We start from the raw sequence: 23,024 nt of genomic DNA on the forward strand, positions 1-23,024 counted from the left end.
GCATTCTAAAGTAAAATGAGATGTGTTGGAATCCAACTGATGATAATTTATATATGTTGCCCATTGTTGTCTCGTTTGAACTTAACTTAACATACATGTATCGGTGATTCCTGTTGTTTAATTATTGAATTGCAGACTTATTCTTTTGTTAATATTTTTCAGGTGTAGATCTTGATGGTTTCACTCACCAAGCTATAGGTCTAAATTTTGTGTTACAAGTTGGGTTGAGCCAGTATCCATTGTTCTCCTCACAAGTAAAATAAAATTTAAAGTCATAAATTTTGAAAGTGTTAGTTACACACTAGAAGTAAGTATGGGATGTGAACCAATTATAAAAGTTCTATTTTGATATACTTAACAAATATATGTATGACTTTTAGATCAATTGATACTTGTGTTGGTTATGATGACGGGATTATTTATGGATATCCAATTGTGGGTTGGTCTATGTTGAAGTGGTTTAATTTAAGTGTGACATTTAATGGTGTTAGAGCATATTATCATTAAGAAGTGTGACATTTAGTGGTATCAGAGCGCATTATCATTGCATAGTGCGATAAGTTGGCCTAACCAAGTTGGTGTTGTATGTTGATGGAACGTCCACTGCTAGGAATGTGATCTTATAGGTCCTCCTCCAGGGCGTATGCCCAGTGATGGGGTGGGGGATACCATTCTCCTGGGCTGCAGTACCTCTCTCCCGAAGTTGTACAAGAAGGTGTAGACTGGCTCTAAGGGGGCTCCCAACTCCATTTGGTTGTAGGCTTCACTGAGTAGTATGTCAATCAAGCTTTCTGAGTTGATAAATCTTACTTCATAGTTTTCTTAAAGGGGGCATAACAACCAGGGTGTTAATATGAATGGGTTCTTCTACTATCAACACCTATCCAATTAACCAAAAGTGGGAACATAGAGCCCCTACCTCTCACTAGGGGTAAAGTGGTTGTAAGGCGCTTGCACCGACTCTTACGTCAAAGATCTCCATGCTGTGTGCTACTTTAACTTTGTAGTTTGGGCCTTCCTAGCTCGATGGAAGCCCTCGCTCCCCAATGCGTCCTCCCAAAATTATCTCAATGAGTTCTCTCTTTAGGAGATTTGACCGTTCATATTTTTTTTTCTGATACAAAGCTTTTGGTTTGCTTCGAGTGCTCTAACTACGAAACCCATGATATGACAAGCTAGCAAGCCCTAAGAAGGCACTCTAGCCTCATCGGAAATCTGAGGCTATTTAGATATATTTAGATAATACCACACATTCGAGAGCAAACCTTCCTTTCATATGAGAGATCGTAAAATTCCGTTAAATACATGTCGTCATTGGGTGATAATAATAATGGAAAAAGTAAAGCTAAAATCTTTGGAGATGTGGAATCGTTGGATGGATAAAGGAATTTGTGATTCGGCCCTACCTACTATATTCTTGGCCCGCACTTAAGCCACCCGGCGTCAGAAGGCAGTAGGATATCCATCGTTCTCCTACTCCGCTATTCCATTCCATTCTTATCGCCATTCTCTTCCACTTTCTTGCTTTTCAGTCCTTCTCTCCCACCCCGTATGAACGGCTATCGAATTCACTAGAAAATGGGCACTGGTGCATCTAGGAATCCTGACAGTAGCTCCCATGGCAGCGAAGAGAGAGAAGACCAAGCTGGGGGCCAGCTCTACGTCTCTCTCAAGATGGAGAACTGCAAGCTGAAAGAGGAACTTGCACCCCACGTTTATGGCTCTGTACCCCTCGTTGGCTCCTGGGATTCTTCCAAAGCAGTACGTTGGAATCATCGCCATCTTCCACTTCCTTCGATTTTATGTTATGTGCTTATTGGTTTCTTTATTTTTCCTAATTTAATAGCAAAATTTGCTCCGGATAGTGTTTTTGAACTTTGATGAAATGGGTTCACATTGTTACCCCGTTTGCATTATTGATTAACTAGCTGCTGTGAATTCATCAGCTCCCGATGGAACGAGAATCGACGTCTATGTGGGAATTAAGTTTTGTTGTACCTCCTAATCACGGTAATTAACAACGAATTTTCAGGCCAAGAGCTTTGGTTCCTTGAGGTTTGTGTTTCGGAACTTTACAGTCTAATATTTGTTGTCTATTCCTCTGTTTCTTTGTGATGTAATAGAGACGTTGGATTTTAAGTTTTTGTTGAAACCCAAGTATAGCAATGGCCCTTGCTTAGTGGAGGAGGGTCCAAACAGGCAATTGACAGGGGGTACATTACAAGGGGACCGGCCATCGGCCACGTTTAAGTTGAGCGATGATGCGGTTCTTGAGTACAGAGTGTTCATTAAAGCAGATAGGGTTTCCCCATTTGATCTTGCAGCAAGTTGGAGAGCATATCAGGAGAATTTCCAGCCTTCTAGCGTTCGTGGAATCCCAGACGTCAGTATAAACTCAGCTGCGGAAGCCAGTAATGAGGTAGGTACGGAACTTACTAAATAATGAGAAAGTGCTGACCTGCTAAGTATTTAATGGCTTCTTGAATTTCTAATATTGTAAAACTCTTTACCATATAGGATGTTGAGAGTTGCTCGTGTAAGCTTGTACTTTCTCTCTACATCTTTCTTGTCGGTTTCGGGTTTGTGTCATTTAAACTAATAGGATACTTTTCGTGGCTGAAAATGAATATGTAGCCCCTGCAAGTATTTCTGATCAGAAAAAACATATCGAATGCAGTTTTGCCTTTTTGTTCTGATTATGGAAAAAGGGATTCTCAAGCACATGGAAAGTTGTGAAAGCATTTATCTTCTTTATGCTTTTAAGTTATATTATAAAGAAATGTGTAGTTTTGAGTTTCTGATAACATGGTCCTCCCATCATACATATGAATGTCTTCGTTGAGTGATTAGCGAAGAGTTCCCTTCTCCTATGTTGATTGCTCGGTAAATTGGTACTTATTTGAATTTTGAAGTTTTCTAGAAACTGCAAAATTTTAGAAGCTTTTTAGTTAATCAAAAGATCTCAAAAATGTCCCAAACAAGTATTTTCGACATGCTACCTATTTACCACAATTTTATCAATTCTATTATTAGCTCGTTTCCGTTCAAGTTATCAGAAATTATGTGAAATCAACCTTTTTGGGTTCATTTGCGGCTTTTATAATTTTTATGCTTGAAATTCTTCTTGGATGGAGCTTCATAACTAAAATCCATCATATCATTCTTTTGACACTTTCCAATGCAGAATGGATCTTCGGCAAGTTTGGAGCTTGATCTTGAGCATTATGTTGTTCCAGCTCCAACAACATCTGCAAATTCAGGTCTGGTTTATGCAGCTAACATGACAGAAACTCCTAGGTCTTTGAGTCGTAGAGGGGTATTTTCCAAGACTGATGGCTCTAGTGGTGCATTACATTACCAGAGAGATACTGGTGTTTCTGTTGATCGACCTGATCTGACGGTGGTGTTCTTTTCCTTATCTATCATTTCTGATCTTATTCCTTGCCATAACATCCTTATGCAGTGTTCTTCATGCTTCCCGACACATAATGACCTGATATGCAAGAAACAATAATTTCCTGTAGATTGTTAGGTTTCCTGCTTGTTGTGGAGATAGTTGTCCATGTAATATATAATTAAGTGAGAGTGATTTTTGATAAACAAAATCTTCCACTTGCTATTGCATTGTCATCAGATTGCGATTTTTGTTTATGAATGTAATCTGTCCAGGAAATTGAATTGCTATTCCTTTGTCAAGACAGCAGAGCAATCATCCTCCTAATTTGGTTCTTAATATGAAAGGTTGGAGTTGGCTGCATTTCAATACAAAGAGGACTTAACGACTGTACATATGTTTATAGGTCATTTATAATTGTACTACAAAGTGATCTTTGAACATGCCTATGTATTATTACCATCTGAAAACTTGGTTTTAGCTTGTCTTTTATATATTCACAAATAATGATATGTCTTCCTTTTTGTGTGGACTCTGCCATGGTAATTTCAGCCGATGGAAGTCACTGTCCCAGATGCAGCCAAAATATCTTCAGGATCTGGCTTGGTCGAGTCAAAGTCGGTTGGAACTTTTTCACCTGTGCAGAAACAAGAAGGTCATAGAGGACTCTTTGTGGATAGGGGGGTAGGATCTCCTAGACTAGTGAAGTCAGCAAGTGCAACAACTTTCTTTGTTGATCTCAAACTTGATTCAGAATCCAAGGTTTGTTGTTCAAACCTACAGCATTCACTCTGAAGAATGCTTAAACTATATATCTCCCATCATGATGCCTACCTCTAATCCATTTCTCACTGTGTATGTTTAGAATTCCATGCCGGCTGCTGCAGGAGCTGTTGCAGCTGCAGCTGTAGCAGATCAGATGCTTGGCCCAAAGGAGGACAGGCATCTAGCAATTGTCTTAGTAATTTCCTCATATCTTCTAATACTTAAAATTTTCATTTTCTCTCTGGTATTTTTGTCAGAGATTGTTATTTACGTCCTGTTTTGGCTCCTTCCAAAGTTGTTCAAATAGAAGGAAGCTCTCCTTATGAGTTGGGGTTGGGTTATTTGATTGGATGTCAACCTTTGCTACTTGAATTTATGCTTACTACAGGTTGGGTTGCCTGCGCGGGGCAAAACCTTCACTGCAGCTAAACTTACTCGGTATCTTCGTTGGTTAGGTCATGACACCAAACATTTCAATGTTGGGAAGGTAATCAGGGGTGTTCTGTTATTTCTTTGGTCTTCCTATGAAGTTGTGTACAAGAGAAAGCTGCATTATTGTGTATTTCTGTTGCAGTATCGGAGGCTAAAGCATGGAGTTAACCAGGTACTATCAGTTGGTGACATATCTTTCTTCGTTTTTTCTATTGTTTCAGCAGAACTGGTTTGTGAATTTTCTGTATAATATTTTTATCCATCCTTCCAAAAGAAGATGATACAAAACATTGTAGATACCTCTTCAGCAGTCAAAACTAATATGTCCTCTCGTTGTGCTTTATTTTTGGTGCTAAAATAAAGAATAACTCCGCCCTTTTGCTTCTTTGGGCTGTTTTCTGCCTCGTGCATGTCTTTTGAAAGGTTTTGGCCTTTTTTCAAGTAATTCTTGTCAATCCAGACATAGTTTTTAGAGGTTATAGATATGGTCAGTGAAGCAAAACCACAGTCTAAGAAGCTTTCTTTACCTCAATATATCATGATATTTGTGTTGCATTTTGTTTTGGGAAAAAAGACAAGACAAACTGTAATGCTAAATTCATCATGAGCCAGAAGAAGCTTATCATCTTAGATCCAAGAAGTGTTTAAGTAATAGCTTAACTGGTCTCAATTCCATTTGCCTTTTCAGAATATTTTAAATGCCATTTTACCCTGTTGTTAGCCACTATTAATCTAATAGGAAAAAGGGAAAAAGAGAATGAAAGAAGATGAGTACTAACTTCCTCTTTTTGCAGAAGTTTGAGCTGTTGGATGTGTCATCCTCCATGATATTTTAGGAATAATACCTACATATGTATGTTTTGTTTCAGCATATTACTATGACTACTATAGTTTAGTCTTTAAGGTGCCATGAAAATATGGGATTACAATGTATGATGATATGTTCAGGGCATACAACTTGGAGAGAAATGGGCCAGCAATTGTTATCATATGTAACTGGACGATCTGTGCTTGCCATTTATGGTTCTCTACTTTCCTTTGAGCTTACTTGTCATTGATCTGAACCAACCTTCTTCTTTATGCAGTCTGCTGATTTTTTCCGAGGTGACAATCCAGAAGGCTTGGAAGCACGCAATGAGGTAACTTTTCCATTGGTGCTTTTAGAACTAGAAAATAATTATTAATGTTTTTGAGTTTATGTTAGATTCGATTTGATATTGTCAGCTGATGTTATCACTGTGTGCTTAGATTGCTATGTGATTTTCTCCTGGAATTTTCTTTTTCTGCTTGATGCTCTGATGGTTGTTATGAGATACTTTTTTGGAAATTGACATTCATTGAGACTCCTTTCTTCCAACTTGTTTGCTACGCTGCTCATTTTGGGATGTCCATAACTTAGGTTTCCATTTCCAAAGATTAAACTTCATTTGATTGCATTCTTACATCCTACGGTTTTAATTAAAAAAAAGGTCAGAGAACAAGTAATTTCTCTTGCTTATCTCTCTCATCTCGTCCCTCCTTTCTGCCTCACATGATGCATAGAAGCTGGGATACCAGATTTTGATGCTCATTTGTACAATTTGCTCTTTCCTCCGTCTCTCTCTAATATAAGATGGATACAGTATTGCGCCTGAGCATTACTTTGGGTTGTTTGGACTCAATGGTTTTACTGGTCAAAAACTCTCAGGCCCCGCCCTTCTATGCTACAGAAGCAACCAGCTTAAGCACCTTATTGTTCTATGGAAGGAGCATGATAAATATCTTCTATACACCAACAAATATAATAATAAAGGCTTCATGAAATTTTGTAACAGGAAAGCATATTGTACATTGATGCATGCAGACAGATACACATTATACTGTTAAAAAATGTGACTCGATTTAGTTTTAAATGTTTCTTTTGCATTCTTCATATTGGAGTTACACAATGACATAGTTCAAGCTGTGAACTTGTTTTTTATTCATTTGTTTTTACGTTACTTATAACCTCTATTGACCTTTTTCCTTGCGCATAGTTTTAATTCATGACCTGCTAGTAGGTAGCAGCACTTGCAATGGAGGATATGATATCTTGGATGCAAGAGGGTGGCCAGGTAAGTTACTTCATCTTTTTAGTGTGCATATGTATCTGGTACTTTATACTGCATTCTCTCATGATGTTTAGGTTGGGATATTTGATGCAACAAATAGTACAAGGAAAAGAAGAAATATGCTTATGAAAATGGCTGAAGGAAAATGCAAGGTACAGTACTGAGTTTTAGTTACTTTATCATCTGGAAATTTATAATTGTTTCACTAAAATTAATTATCAGGTCTCTATACCTTTGTTGATTATCACCATTTGTGTTAAGTATATTTCAGTGAAAATCTTTACATATATTATGATGTGCTTGATGTGCATCGCGTGAAAGATGGTTGTATGATGCCACCTGAGGAACTTTTAGTTTCCTCATTCTTCCCTTCTTCTTTTGGGTGTTTCTGGGCCGCTTAAGGAACTTTTATTGCATATATGTGTATGAATTTGCGATGTGTGTGTGATGTACTGTATAAACTATATGCTTCTCCTTTTTATATTATTAACAAAATACGATAGACTAGTCATTGTAGGCCTAGAGGATTTCAAAACCTACAACTGCACTTGGAGTTAGTATATCCATTTCAAGTTTACCCTAAACTTTGAACTTTGCAAGTGGGTTCCAGGGAAGCTCTAAACTTTCAATTAAGTTCAGTTAAAGAATATAATTCAAATTGGCTGATAAAGAATTACACTTGTACTATCCTGTTTGTGAAGGTGTTGTAGACATGGTCATTTAAATTGTTTAAAGCAGCTATGTGCTGGAAACTTGTATAGGCTTGTGCGGCATTTACCTTGGTTGTTTAACTCTTGCTTTTCGGAGTCATTATAATGTTTTACATTCGTGTGCTGAATCTTTTCACTTGATGTCTGATATATGATCAATGCTTTTTTACTCACAGATTATCTTTTTAGAGACACTATGTAATGATCGGCAGATAATTGAAAGAAATATACGTCTCAAAGTTCAACAAAGCCCGGACTATGCAGAAGAGTATGATGCAAGAAAACTTCCATTCTTCTTGTACACCCATACGATTACATTGTGATTTGTGGTATGTTTCAGGCCAGATTTTGAAGCTGGGTATCATGATTTTAAAGTCCGACTAGAAAATTATGAAAAGGTAGGTCCTTGAACGTACTTTTGCTGGTAGCCTCCGATGGTTTTCTTCAACAGATATTGTGGAGAAAAAACATATTTTACAGGTTGCCTTACTTCTGAATTAGGTTTATGAGCCAGTGGATGAAGGCTCTTATATCAAAATGATTGATATGGTCAGTGGCCACGGTGGACAAATACAAGTAAATCCCCTTTCCATTATTGCACATTGTATCTATTCATTTCAGCACCTAACCTATTTATTCAATCAATAGTTGCCTAAACTTTTCCTAAAAACTTGGTGAACTATTGTTTCATTGTGTTCAAGGTTGCTTCAACATGATCCCATTGACCTGTGTAAGGAACGGGATTATGTTGTTGTTAACAGAATGATACTTGAGATTTTGTTTCTGCCTGTGTAACATAATTACGGAGAGAGCTGGCCCAGTCTTGAACAGAAGAAAAATAATCATTTTATGATTATTGTTGCGTAGAAAGAGAGAGTATAGGTTAAACAGTGGTTTTTGTATGATCATGCCAGAATATACCTTTTCTAATATTTTCCCTCTTTTCTTCCTTGAACTTCTTGTGTTACTGTCGCTCTGTCCAAGATAAAACTTTAGATGGAATGCTATGTGGTTATCTTATCAATTTCATGGGATGTTATGAAACAGGTGAACAACATTAGTGGCTACCTTCCTGGGCGGATAGTATTCTTCCTGGTATGTTGCAATTCATCTTTTATAGTGATTGGCTTGTGTTTCTGTCATAATGCTGTATTGATATATGCTTGTATCTCTCATCTGATCTGATCTTACTTTCCTCACCATACCACATGTATTAGGATCCAGGATACTTGCTAGGGACTATCTAACATAAGAAATCAAGATGCTTAGATGATGACAAAATCCTCTTTTGAATGATTGGAGGGTATTGTGCTCTTTTTAGATGTTAGTAATGGATTTCCTATGGTAAAATTTTTCCGAGCTGCAAGATTGCTGCTGTTGTAAGATAAAGTTTAAATTCTGATTCTTATGTACTAAGGTTTAGTTTCATGGCTCGTCAATGACACTTGTATTACACATGTTGAAGTATAACATAATGTGCTTGAGTCAGTTGGTTTAACACGTTTTTTGTACATATTCTGCATATTGGTTATAGTCATGACTCATGATCACTTTAGAGATAGCATCTTCACTTGATATTTCGTCCTATCTGGAAACCCTTGAAATAATATTCCGTGATTAATCCTAAATATTATTATCAATCTGAAATGGGATTCATTTGTTGGTCAATGCTTGCATTGAAATTAATATAGGGCAAGTGAAACTAATTACAGAGAGGTGTTAAAAATAGAATTGATTATGATAATTGACATTCTAATTTGATTGATTGAGGTGATGGGAGATATATACAATATATCTATATATATCTATTGTGTATTAATATAACTACATACATGTACAAAAGAAATATATATAGATGCTAATTAGGAATTTAGTGTCTAAATTTACATTCAGTGGACTTATTATTTTGTGATGACACAAAGTTCAAGTTCAATGTTTTAAACTAATACGTAACTTGCCAAAAAAATAGAATCAGTTGTTCTAGTTGAATGTTTTCGCTACTTTCAGCCTATTGAGATAGTTCTATTATTTCAGTGTTCAATTGAGGTTTTTAAAAGATATAGGAATTCTTATTTGTTGAAAAATATTAATTTCTTACCATTTAGAGATTAAAGAGATATATGGTAATATTTTCTTCCCCAAAGGGCAAATCTGTTAAGGAAATTTGTTACATTATTTTTGATATTTTGTTAAACCAAGGTAAACTTGGTTAGGTTGAACATATAAGTCAATTGAGTCCTATTCTTTAGGAGATAATTATTATGTCAAATTACTTTCTATCTTTAGGAGAAGATGATGATGATGATAATAATTATAATGTTGTTAAATTGCATAATTGCCATCAAATTAAAAAAATTAAGAGATATTTTGGGTTACAAAATATTTCCAGGAATCCTTAAATGCTATTCATGCTTTAAAAATAGGTATGGGTAATGTTTTGTGACAATTAATAGTAGGACTTCAATAATTAACAAGAACAACATTTGCCGGCTGGCCACAATCACATCTCATCAACCTCTAAAGTTGAATTATATGCACAAACCAAGATACAATTTAAGTTTAGGAAATAAGTAACAAAGACTTCGAAAAGTTGTCATAATTTTTGAGAAAAATGTAGACATTAAAAATTGACTTGAAATGTTAGGTTCATAAATAAAGTTCTATGTTTTCATGTCTTCATTAGCCCCCAACGCATTTTTATTTTAAATAAGCTTTACAAGTTGTGTGCAACATACAAGAAACTGAACCTATAGAATCCCTTCAAAGGAATACCAGCTAAATGTTCCAATTTAAAAGTAACTCCGTGGAAGGAAAATGATCGACTTAAAAATTATACATAATTTCTCTACCCCATTTTTCAAGACATAGCAAATTATTAAATACTTGTGGATTTTGCAGGACCTTTCTATCCCGATAGATAGTCTTATCTTAGTTTTAGCTCTTCTAATTACTTGAACTCACCCAATAATTAGCTGAAAAATAAAAAGAAAAGAATAATAAAAATTGACAGGGACCAAGTATGATGATAAACCGTGATTTATTATTCTTCGTCAAATGCTTAATCCCTGTTATGAGAAATTTTCATATTTCAAAACATTGTGGTCCTTTTCCTGGAGCTGTTACAATCTGTCCTTTCTTTGGATTGTTATTCTTAAAGCTGTAACATTCTTGTCCATGTATTAGTTTTAAGAACTTTCTGAATTGTGATAGAAAGAATGATAGTTTTGGTATAAGTTTCTGTTAAGATGATTATTGTAGAAAATGTTTAGGAAGTATGTCAGTTACTCACTGTTGAAAAGAACTATTTCCTTTATTATATGAATTAGCTGCAGTCTCAGAATGCACAATTTCCCTCTTAATTTGTTTTTTCTTCATTATTCACTTTATTTGTTCTCCATCTACTTTTGCCCTTTGGAAGGTATTCCTGCTACCAGATATGACTTCAAATGTCATTGCTTGTTATTTTGCAGGTAAATACGCATCTGACACCCCGTCCAATTTTGCTCACCCGGCATGGGGAGAGCCTAGACAATGTTAGAGGTCGAATTGGGGGTGACAGCGTCATAAGGTTCTCTCATATGTGGAATATGAAGCATCATTGTTTAACTTTCTTTACTTCGGGTTCCAAATTATATATCTTAGCTATATGTGTTTTGCTATGTGGATTATGAAGACATTCTTAATTCCCTTTACCTGCATTCCAAATCCTTTGTAGCCAAAATTTTCATTCATTTTTTGATTATAACAATGCATTCCACGAAAGGACTCAAATAAATCTGAGCTATTCTTACCTAAGATAATAACCATGAAAAGTCTTGTAACAAATAACTGGCTAATTTGCATCTGCTTACGTTGAAAACCAAGAGTGATGGATGGAAAGAAGACTTGTGCAATTATGGTTGGTCAAGAAAAAAAGAGTGCTCCAAAAATCCATTAAGAAATTATAGGTTGTTGGCACTGTTGTTCAAGAACTCCATTTATTTTTTATATTTAGAAAATTATGGATCTCCACTAGCATGGAAATAAGAAAATTTACATTACCAATGCTTGTTATTTTTTCTTGTATTTTATTTGATTTATCCATGCAGATTTGGTTTCTTCCAGATAATCAATGATTAGTTGCATATCATTTATCACAGAACTAACCTATTAATTAATTTATTGTTTTTTGCAGTGACTCTGGTGAGCTTTATGCAAAGAAACTTGCAAATTTTGTGGAAAAACGTCTTAAAAATGAAAGGGCTGCTTCTGTAAGTATTTTCAATTACTGAATCTAGACTATGTCCATTTTAATAAAATCTTCTGCAAAGTCTTGTGATCTGAATTCAATTGACTTTAAGATTGACAAATTTTCCTTGCAAGTCATGTGCAATGATAAAGGAAGGGTAGAGGTACTTATTTTGTCTTTCAGTCAGGTAAAAGTTTTGAACAGTTGTGCTGGTTCTAATTTTAGGAAACAAATCAAGTCAGAGAGAAGCCTTTTCTCATGCTATTGCAATCTCACATTTTTTTATTATTACCTACATTATGATCATCACCTTTTTCTTTTTGTTTTGGCTTTTGTGAAGCAAGGGAATAAGGAGTCAGCAGTACTATTAATGCTGCTAATATGAGATGGCAGTGTTTCAATGAATGTTTCTGTTTGTTTTCAAATTACTTGGTCTGAATGTTTAGCATGAGTTGTATCTCTCTATCACTTTCTCTGTTAGTAGTCTATAGACAACATCTTACCTCAATAATATGAATTATGGTGGTATTGTGACTACGTCTACTATGCATAAAATTTTCTGATGAAGTTTATGATTGTAAATGCTGTTTCTCTTTTGGTTAGATATGGACTAGCACATTACAGAGAACAATTTTAACAGCAAGCCCGATAGTTGGATTCCCAAAGGTTGTGTAATAACATTCATTATTTCCTTGACCATATAAAGTCTAATTATTAGCTATTGCCAGCTTCTTTTCAACTGACATCTGATTTCTCATGCGTACTCCTTGAAGATACAATGGCGTGCACTTGATGAAATTAATGCAGGTGTATGTGATGGGATGACATATGAAGAAATAAAGAAAAATATGCCCGAGGAGTATGAGTATGCTCCAGTTCTTGTTTCTTCCCTTCCTAATGATCCTTTTTTCTATTTTTTGCATCAGAACATTTTACTACTGGAAAATGGTTTAATGCATCCCGTGGACATCCTGCCTAGTTATTTTTTTAAATCACTGTTCAGTTGACAAATGAAGAGTATTAATACTCGCATCTTCGTGATTTATCATTGAATTGGGATAAAAATAGAAAGAAGCATTGTGTCCATTATATGCAATTTTTGAGAGTAACTACTCATGCTTGCAAAATAATTTGTGTTATCATCTGTGGGACAAAGCATTACATTTATGAATTTGGCATGTGAGATCAACAATCTAAATATTCCACTGATGTGGTGAGGGAAATCTGTTAAGCAAGAGTCTAGGGAAAGGAATTTGTTTCGAATTTCCGCTACTGGCAATGAAAATGCAGGGGACTTGGAGAGCTGAGTCTAAAATGTTACATGTGATGTATGAAGACTGTGTTATGATATCTTAATCTGCTGGGGAATGATGTCAAGGTGCTTTAGAAACTGGCTTCCATTTGACACCTCTTATAAACGTCATGCTTGAGCCATCTCAGTTGGACCTTGACACACAAAAAACTTTTTTCTTCCCCATCACAATATGTTTCCTGAATATCCAATAATATTTTTTTCTAAGGTTGTTTTGTTTCTATCCAGCTTCATATGGTAATAAAAGCCATAAAACTAATATTACAACTTCTTACAATGTCATGGACATTGTGAGGACTTCACCATAAGAGACCCTTAAATTTTGTCCTTGTATTTTCAAATTATATGAGATATCTTTTTGAGTAGGAAACTGACCTTATATTGAAGATAGACTTGAAAATTTGCCTTAAATTTTGATTGTTGGCTTACAAGCATATGCTAAAACTTGTATGGCCATAGGTCCGCTAAGTTTGGCATAATTGTTATACAACTCCTTTGAGCATGAACTTGTTAATCAATTGATCCACATGGCAACCACGTTATCACAATTAAGTAGACAAAGTGTGACTGGCATATAATTAGATTTTTGGCGCCTAACATTGTGTGTATTATCCTGGGAATTTCCTTGAGATGCCTTTGGATTGAAGAATTTGGATTTGGTGGAAGAATTTGGAGAAAGGATTTTTACTCAAATAAAGCAATTGGGTTGAAAGAAATTACTCCATTGGAACATAATTTTGAAATCAATCAATATTCAACAAATTATACTCAATTTGAAATCTTTTAAATTCAGAATGATCCAAACAAATTCAAATGATTTGTTATTAAGGGTTTAAAATCCATATCCTTCAATCCATCAGTAGGATATGAGAATTATTTTTTGCCAAATTGAATGCTGCCTTTACACTGGAAAATCTTCTCATTGAGGGAGTTTTGGGAAAACTAGCAGAGTCCTTGAGAACCAGTTAGGTTTGTCCATTTCACATAAGTGTCTCTTCCTCAATCAGGGGCCACAGCTTCTCCCTGTTTTGAGCTTATGGATGAAACCAGTGAAACTATATTGTGAAGCTTCTAGTACACTTTTAACTGCCCAAGTTCAGACATAAGAGACGTCCAGTTGAAGTTTTCACATAGGCTGAACAAGAAGCTCAAGTTGCCAAAAACCTGATGGCAAGTTCCCACACCCAAGCATTGTTCTCTCTAGTGGCTTGGGATTGGATAACAGTGCATCTTGCTGCTAGCTTTTAAAATTGATTTGATCTGTTTAGTTATTTTTCGTAGATTTTAATCCCATTACATTGTATGAAACTATAAGACCAACTGTTGCATTAAGAATTATTTTTCCACATTAGATTACTCAGCCGCCAAACAACTAAACCAAATTAACCTCTTTCCAAGCAGATTATTCCTGTCATCTATTTTCTATAATCTATATTTTTGTTCTGTAACTTCTGTTTTCACCTTTCCAAGTTATTCATTTAGTGTTCTTGAGCGTCTCGCACTACTTTTTGGTCATTAGCTGAGGTTATTTTTGTCTGCGTATCACAGATCACGTAAAAAGGACAAATTGAGGTACAGATATCCTCGTGGGGAATCTTATCTTGATGTTATACAAAGGTTCGTGTTCTGCAGATCTAATGATCTATTTGCCATGGGAAACAAAAAGCTTAAACTTTACAATGCTTAGTGCAAGTTATTTGCCTTTATCCATTTCTCAGGCTGGAGCCAGTGATTATTGAGCTCGAACGGCAAAGAGCTCCCGTTGTGGTGATATCTCATCAGGTTATACATTTAAACAAATAACCAATTTTTCTCCTGAAAAGAATTGTGCTTCAGATGCCAAATGATCTCTTTGGAATTTTTTAGGCAGTTTTGAGGGCTTTGTATGCTTATTTTGCTGATAGGCCATTGAAAGAGGTTCCCCACATTGAGGTAATATATTCATGGTAACTAGTACTTGTAGTAGTTTACTATCTATATGCATTTGACATAAAGCACTAAAATATACATTGAATTATTACAATCAGATTCCAAGATGCGGTTCTACTAGATTTAATATTATCAACATGATTCTTCGTGGAATATCTGGTGGAATGTATTATGAGTTTACCAATTCTCAGCGAATGACATTTTTATAGTTTAAGATGCGAAGCTACTTAAAGAATTTTTTACTTGAGGATCTGTAGTTTGAAGCTATAACTGCTGTAGATCTTCTTTTTCGGCTAGCATCAGAAAGAATCTATTTAACCTCTCCTTGGCTAGGTAACTAATAAGAGTCTGTCTAATCTAATCTTATCTCTGTTGATAGTCATGTATGTGGTCAGGATCAGTTTGTTCATCTAATTATTGCAGAAAATAAAAATTAAAGTGATGTTGATGGTGAATTTCTTTCGGAGGATGTGTAGGTCTCTACCATGGGATGACTTGGGAATTTTATGTTCAATAACAGTGGCATAATGTTAAAAATATAACCTTTCCACAGGTGCCCTTCGGCTCCCACCCTCAGCTGGATCCTAGGTTTAATATGTTCCTAACAACGTAAAGAGCTTGCTAGTCTCAACCCTGTCCTTGTGAAAATAGCTGAGTAAACAATTGTCACGCTCGTCACAAATGAACTTCACTAACAGTTTTTCTGGCAAAGAATACAAAGAACACTTATTTCAGAAGTAATATCAGTCTAGCCATAGTTTAGTACTTCAACATGCTGAACCAATTGACTATGTTACCTAGGATCATCTACTACATTAGGTCTAGAATTCTGTTTTTTTGGATCCATAGGCTTTAATTTGGGACCCCACCTACCTGCTTCACTCAATAAATGTAAAACACAATATCTCCAGATACTGCACTAATATGTGCAACTTTGATGCTAAAAAATTGAAGGGACCTAGATCTTTGGTTTCTCAATGTCTGACTTGAGAAATGACTTGAACTTCTGAATTCCTTGCTTTTCTTCTCTTTTGATAAGTATATCTCTACACAAACAGCTAAGAGTATCTCATGATTGGAATTTCTGAAGTAGAAGAATTATCAACAGCCCATCTTTGTAGGTTAAAGATTAGCACAATACTATTGAAATGATCAAACCTGGATTGTCGAGATTGTAATGGTTACAAGAGTACTTTTAAGATGTGACATGACTACTGGCTCTTTTAGAACAACAAATCCTTTATAAGATCATGGTTCTGCAGGAGATAGGGAGATAAATAGAAATAACCTTTGGAATGGGTGAAAACATAATAGACTGGCACTTAACGAAAATATGAATATATCCATCGACTATGAGCCTAGGAGAGTTGATTCTACCATTAGGCTTTACTTACACCCAACATTGGACTTGCCTGTGTGTACAGGAACCGATCACAATTATCTTCAGCAAAAATCTCTACGCTGACATGCACCATTGAATAGCTGGACACATAATGAAGGGGATGCCCAACCACAAGACAATATGACATTGATGTCAATTTTCGACAAAAGAAATGAAACCAGATAATTCAATTATGAGTTCAAAATACTCCATGTGAAACACATTGGTAAAGAAAGCTGGTACCTTGAGATCTGATGGAACTTATACTAAAACAAATTATCAACAATCTGAAGAAAAAAAAAAAGAAAAAACAAATGAGAAGAAACCTTTAACTTGAAGTAGTGATTTGGCACAACACTCAACACTAATTATTAAGGGCGACATCCGGAAACTTTTAGAACTTCCACTTTCTCTGCTCTCCCCTTAGAGATTTTTGTTTAAAGTTACTTTGGCTTTACTGTTTCCTTTACGACATTGAATTACTGAAGTTTCTCTAAGGAATCCATGAATACCCAGTGCCAAAAAGATAAAGTGGTATTTATGAACAAGACCATATTCCTAACTAGCAAAACGGGTATGCAAATATGTGATTATCTGCGAATGAAGTACATTTAATTTTCAGATTCTCGTTGGTGGATTTTCTGTTGGTGGTCTTTAGCGATGGTAAAATGAACACTGGATGAGGTGGTCTAGATCACACGTTAGGTTCACATCATGGCAAATGAGTAGTTATTTGAAGAAGTTCCTGAGAAGTTTACACCAAGTGTTGTGATTTTCGGTGCATTATCAGTTTGCTGAAACCAGCAGGTTAGAATAGCTCATTTGCATTTTCAGTGATTCTGGATGACTCGAGGTGGTCGTATCATGTTTTTAGTGGTGGCTGTTGCGTACAGCGCTTCTTCATTTTGCTTCTTTTAATATAGCATTATAGAAAACGCTTGATATGCTTGATTAGTAGAGGTTGCCATATATCTGATTGCAGTTTTCCCTGAGGTTAGGTTTTTCATTTTTTCATGATGTCTGATCCTAATACTGAAACTGCATACCTGTTCCATACATTTGAACTCTAAATACATTTCTATATTTAAATGCAGATGCCACTTCACACAATAATAGAGATACAAATGGGAGTTACTGGCGTGCAGGAGAAAAGATACAAGCTCATGTGATAGCTGGCGAAAACTTAACATCTTCAGTAGTAAGCTTCAATTCCTTAAAGCTAACAAAGCTCAACACTTTTAGTAATACAAAGTGACACAAACATTATGTCGTCAGTTCATGTGAATTGCTTTTACTGCCAGGGTTTTGTTAAGACAGGAAATAAAATTTACAACTGCTGGCACCTCAATATGTCAATACACCATTAATTGGAACTACTGGAAACAATCATTAATCTCATGGCCCCCTCCTGTAATTTTCCATCTTAATTTACTTATTTACTGGCTGTAAGCGATTCTTGGGCTTGCCATGGAATCGGAATAGATGCAGAATATGTTCAAATTTGTTTGGAAGTAAATCTGATTTGAGCTTCAAGTTTTGAGCTCCTTATCAAATACTGGGTGTTGGCAGAGTTGCTCTGGATAGCTGACGTTAAAATGTTGGGAACCAGCATCCATGTGTAATTTGGACGGACGTAGTGGGTTGAACCCGTTGCATCTGAGATCTTTTGACATGACCTTGAAAGAACTGTACTTTAGTAGCTAGCTATAAAAACGTTAAAGAGTCAAAAAAACTTCACATTAGTACTCTATAATACGACTAACACTAAAATACAGATGTCATCGTCTATTTTAACTACTTTTGCACTAGATACTTAGCATCAGGCTAGCATGGAATGCTTGTTTTACCACGCATCCCAGAATTGCTACTGGGAGTGGGGGTGGATGATTTTGATATCAATTGGTATGATTCGGGTAGAATTCTACCCAAAAACTAGCTATTGAAAAACAAATACAGGATTGAAGTCTCTCACCTTGTAATGTAGAATCACAAGTGGACGCTGTAGAATGATCCACTTGTGGAAGCTTATTAACAGCTTGGTGAGGGTTTCCGGGTTTTTGATTGTGTTTACTTAGAGTAATTGGATTTAGTCGGGTTATAATTTTGGTCCGCTTAAAAGTTTCGGTGGTGTTTTTCTTTTATATTTTGAGTTCAGGTGGGTCTGTATCGGAATCACCATCATGCACCAGGGTATGTGTATTAGAGGGGTATTTACTGATTACTCACCATTAAATTGGCATAATGAATCGAACTCACAACTATTTGACTCGAAGTGATCTGTTGGTGCTAATTGAGCTAGTAAATATCAGTTATTTGGCTACTGTTATTGATATTATGGAAGCGCTTGCATGGGGTTCTTATTTTCAGAAAAGTGCTTACTTTAGAGAACTTGAAAAATTGGAGTAGATTTATGATTGCAGAAGTTCATGAGACGTAGACAAAAGCCAAATTAGGAGTGTTGGGTAAAAATCAGTTTTGAGATGAATTAAAGGCTGTTTTCTTCTAATGTGTTAAAATGGTACTAGTTTTGCTTTCATTGCACTTGTTTTTTGTCAATATAATTATTTTTTAAAAAATAATAAAATATATTTAAATTACATGTTTCATTTTAATTATTTATATCCTTTATATTATTATGACATTAGATACTAATAAAAAAATTCTATTTAATTAAAATAATCTTCCAACTAACTAATAAAAATTCGATATAGTCAATTGAGTTTGCATCATTATCCTTAGGAGTGACAGGGTCCTGAATTCAAATTCATGTTATCCCAAATCCCATCACCATAATACACCAAAAAAAAAAAAAAGAAAACTAAAAAAGAAAAAAACCAAGATAAATACTCCCAAACACTCCAAATATAACACCTGTCTGGTATTTTGTTTTAACAGAGATGCGATTTCTGACTTACCCCTAGCGTAAATTTTTAGAGCGATCAACCTTAAAATACAAATAGTGCAGATTATCAAACATCTAGAAGAATAGATTGATTGCTAAGGCATGCCTTTGACTCCAGGGTCTTAGAATCTTCCCCCACTGCAGAAACAAGAGCCCAAGAATACAAAAAGAAAAATAAAAATGAAGGCAGAAACCATCCCCATGAAAGAGTAATATAATAACACCATGCACAATAACCTATTCCTGCTGCCGTCGCCTTCACGAAGATCTCCATGCCCATTTCTTCCTCTTAGGTACCGAAACCACTCCCAGATGACCACATCGTAGTCTCCTTTTTGATGGCTTTACGCTCACGTAAACGCAGTCCCAAGACGCGAGACTGTCCTATATACAGAAACTTCTACTCGGTCTCAACTGATCACATACCTCTCTTTTGTTCTGTATTCTTCCGTAGAGTACATAACCCGTCTATCGGCCAAGTAATGAAGGCAATCATCGACGCCGTAGTCTCACACGACGACACCAACATCATGCTTGCTGCGATCCTATCGTTGATTCTTGTGCTCGTCTTCATCACATTGTTGCATTGCTACGCCAAATGGTTCCTATCCCATGACCGTCTGGCAGATGATGGGAGATCATCGACGTCAGTGTTAGTAGTTTCGACGGCCTTAGGTGCTCGTCGCTTGCATAATCTCCTTGGCTTGTTAACTCTTGATAATAGTACTAACGATATCGATTTCTCTCCTTCGGTTATGGGGTTGGAATCTTGCGTCATCTCTTCGATTCCTCAGTTTGTTTTCAAGGGAGATAAAGAAAAGGAGGTTCAAGCACCGGAATGTGTTATCTGTTTGAGTTTCTTTGAGAATGGGCAGAAGGGCAGGAAACTGGCGTTGTGTCGTCATGCCTTTCACGTCGAGTGCATCGATATGTGGCTGCACTCGCACACGACGTGCCCAATATGTCGTGCTCCTGCTGTGCATGTGTCTGCTGGCGGAACGGGTTCGTCGTTGGGAAACGGTGAAACCGATCTGAATGAGGAGAATTACGGAGATTATATCGGTACGAGGAGGACGAGTAACGAGCTCCCTAGCAGGCTTGAGATTGTGGTTGAGGTTCCAAACACGGGCAATGGATCAGATGATGGATGTGAGAGAAAGATCCAACGATCCTCCAATGCTGTTGAGTGAGTTTTGACACTTGGGAGAGAATATACTCTTATTTCTATGTACAAATCGTTCTTTTCCCTTTTTTCTCTTTGGTTTTTGAATGGGGCGGAGGCAATAAAATTTTGTCAAATTTAATTTCAAATATAAATAGTTAATTTATTTGATATTTTAATATCACCAAATCGAGTACCATTAAGTGCCGAATTGAGGTGCCCGGACCAACACCACAAGAAAATCGAGTATCCCCAATACAATATTTATCATTGCTTAAAAGCCACAGTGGATATAAAGAAAAAGGGTGAATAACAATTTACCCCCCTATGATATTAAAAATGAGCATATTATCCCCTTAGGAAAGAAATATAACAATTTATTCTTTTATACTTTTTAAAATGAAGCAATTTACTTTCCTATATAGAAAGGTAAATTGGTTCATTTTAAAAATCATAGGGGGTAAATTATTGTATTTTAAAAAATACAATGAAGTAAATCGTTATTTATTTTTTCATAAACAAGTAATTTGCTCATTTACAATATCACAAGGGTTGCTCGCATGTTTTTCTAAAGTAAAACCACATGTCTCCTTCAACTGTTGCTATAATCTTTTATCCACCTATACCTAATCTAAAGCCAAGGTGGATACTTTATTTATTTTCTTTTTCTTTGTCATCTCTCGTTTCCTAATCTCTATATATCTTTTTTTACCCAACTCATTTTCTTTCCTCTCTTTCCATACAATATTCTTGCAAAGAGTTAACATAGAAGAACAGATGCTGATTTCAAACGTGTAACAAGTGGATCAGACGCGGAGTCCAAATGCTAAAAGGGAAAAATGCAAGCAACCACCTTGTGACATTGCAAATGAGCAAATTACCCTTTTATGAAAAAATAAATAGCGATATATCTTCCTATATTTTTTAAAATACAACAATTTACCTTTCTATGTTTTTTAAAAAGAAGCAACATACCTCCCTGCATAAGGAGGTAAATTGCTTTATTTTTAAAATATAGAAGGATAAATTACTATATTCTTTTTATATAATAGTAATATACTTATTTAAATAATATGACTGGAAGATAAATTACTATTCACCCTTAGTAAAAATCTAATGATTCTGCTCTCTCCATGTCTGTGAGGTTTTTTGTTGTCAAAGTTGGACAATAGCAGATAAAGATACAATGGAGAAGGCCTGAATATCTTTGGACACCCAAGTAAAATGACCCAAGGCTTCAATGGCCACTACAGTACAAGACCGACTTCTACACAATGTCTGCCACTATTTTGTGTATATTTAAGGTAAATCACACAATCAATAGTATAGTCATGGTAAAAAACTGTTTTTGTTTGTCTGCCACTAATATAGAAATATTCTGGAAAAATTTAGAGTAATTCGAATTTAGGCTTATGTTATTGAAAAGTCACTTCCATCGGAATTATGAAATAAATCCTTGTTTAAAAAACATTTGACGTTCGAGATTAAGGCATAAGAACAATCGTAAGGTCTACAGCGTCATATCTGCTTTTGTCATTCATGAGCGGTATGACAGGTTGGAAGTTGATGGTTCAATAAATGCCCCACATAAATCTTTTTATGCGGCATCGAATCGGCATATCGCGACGGAAGCATTTTTTTTTAAGCCTAGATGACTAGAGGTCGTTTATACACAAACACTGGGCTAAGATGCAATCCCATGTGGAGAAGCTCTAAAACTCCAATGTTGATCTTTAAAGGAGATGTACATTGACGTGGTCCTTCGGTCCCTTAATCCCTTATTCAACCTATTTATCACAAAATTTAAATGGGTTTGAGAAGACCATTTCATGAGTTGATAAAATAGTTGAACCAATACGAGGCATTGATTGAAGAATCTGCACATCGATATTGAATTGAGAGGTTTCAACCTCAAAAGCGAAAGGCAAGGGAGCCAGACGACGAATGAGAGAGAAGGGTGAAGCAAAGTCAGCCGCTGCAAGCGCCTTGAGTGCTCCTGTCGCCTTAGTGGGTGAAGAAAAATGGAATAACGGTTCAACAGTCAAAATTTACTTATGATGTTTTCATGAAATTGCCAAAGGGCATTAGAAGAGGAGTGTTGTGAACTCCTCTTCACCCAACTATAGCATTTTTTGAGCAAACATGATTACTGTTCTTATTCCTAAGTGTTGGACACTTGCTTTAGAAACACATTTCTGTAAATAGTTTGCAAAAATGAAAAGGAATAGAATGTTAAATCAAGTAGCCTTAAAGCTCATGGCTAGGCCATTACTGCAAAAGCAATAAGACTAAATAACTTAGCTAATAGTATTCATGTTAAAATAATATACGATAATGTAACCAAGCGTGATCAAGTCGTTAGTCAATTGTTGGACAAATTGGACAACGAGCTTGATCAATAAAAGATTCTATACTGCATAATTGGATTATGCATGCTCAAAATAAATAACGGATGGTCAAGAATATAACATACAGAGAATGACATGCATGAGCTAGGCCACATCCCTCTAGTTAGGATGAGTAGGTTGGTCGATTCAAAGAGTTGAGCTAAAGATGCTTTGAGTTTACTAACTTGTGAATCCTTTCTGATAAGGAAAAAAGCTATAAAAGCACTTTGTGGGATAAAGAATGCTTGCTAAAAACGATCTATTTGATTGGATCTAAAATAGACATCTGTAAGTTATTAAATACGCAAATACTAGTAGAGGGTTCACAGCCT

General features: G+C 35.8%; 2 protein-coding genes across 3 annotated transcripts; both read left to right on the plus strand.

The window, feature by feature from the left end:
- The first annotated feature begins 1,330 nt into the window (after positions 1 to 1,330).
- Positions 1,331 to 17,655, plus strand: F2KP (fructose-2,6-bisphosphatase). Of its 2 annotated transcripts, XM_011082489.3 has the most exons (23): positions 1,331 to 1,761; positions 1,947 to 2,010; positions 2,124 to 2,419; positions 3,185 to 3,400; positions 3,947 to 4,156; positions 4,260 to 4,355; positions 4,548 to 4,646; positions 4,734 to 4,763; positions 5,677 to 5,730; positions 6,631 to 6,684; positions 6,756 to 6,833; positions 7,568 to 7,659; positions 7,732 to 7,789; positions 7,893 to 7,967; positions 8,439 to 8,486; positions 10,862 to 10,959; positions 11,566 to 11,641; positions 12,223 to 12,285; positions 12,393 to 12,484; positions 14,480 to 14,548; positions 14,650 to 14,713; positions 14,798 to 14,863; positions 17,336 to 17,655. In XM_011082489.3, the coding sequence occupies exons 1-23, from the start codon at positions 1,579 to 1,581 to the stop codon at positions 17,408 to 17,410; spliced, it is 2,256 nt and encodes a 751-aa protein (XP_011080791.1). In that variant the 5' UTR covers positions 1,331 to 1,578; the 3' UTR covers positions 17,411 to 17,655. The 2 variants fall into 2 exon arrangements, with proteins under 2 accessions (XP_011080791.1, XP_088737446.1); XM_088881320.1 differs by lacking the exons at positions 1,331 to 1,761; positions 1,947 to 2,010 and having other exon boundaries at positions 2,284 to 2,423.
- A 1,970-nt stretch (positions 17,656 to 19,625) lies between these two features.
- On the plus strand, positions 19,626 to 20,333 carry LOC105163952 (RING-H2 finger protein ATL2). The gene has a single exon (XM_011082488.3). It carries the CDS (start codon positions 19,626 to 19,628, stop codon positions 20,331 to 20,333), a length of 708 nt encoding a protein of 235 aa, XP_011080790.2.
- The last annotated feature ends 2,691 nt before the right edge of the window (positions 20,334 to 23,024 follow it).

The sequence above is a fragment of the Sesamum indicum genome, linkage group LG6, assembly GCF_026168435.1.
Source record: "Sesamum indicum cultivar Baizhima isolate 11 linkage group LG6, ASM2616843v1, whole genome shotgun sequence".
Taxonomy (NCBI): Eukaryota; Viridiplantae; Streptophyta; class Magnoliopsida; order Lamiales; family Pedaliaceae; genus Sesamum; species Sesamum indicum.

Bases quoted from the DNA above. Each gene is read 5' to 3' on its own strand.
- LOC105163952 (XM_011082488.3), top strand. From the start codon at position 19,626: ATGAAGGCAATCATCGACGCCGTAGTCTCACACGACGACACCAACATC.
- F2KP (XM_011082489.3), top strand. From the start codon at position 1,579: ATGGGCACTGGTGCATCTAGGAATCCTGACAGTAGCTCCCATGGCAGC. The intron at 12,286-12,392 runs GTTGTGTAATAA...TACTCCTTGAAG, and splicing joins CGATAGTTGGATTCCCAAAG to ATACAATGGCGTGCACTTGA. The intron at 14,549-14,649 runs GTTCGTGTTCTG...TCCATTTCTCAG, and splicing joins TATCTTGATGTTATACAAAG to GCTGGAGCCAGTGATTATTG.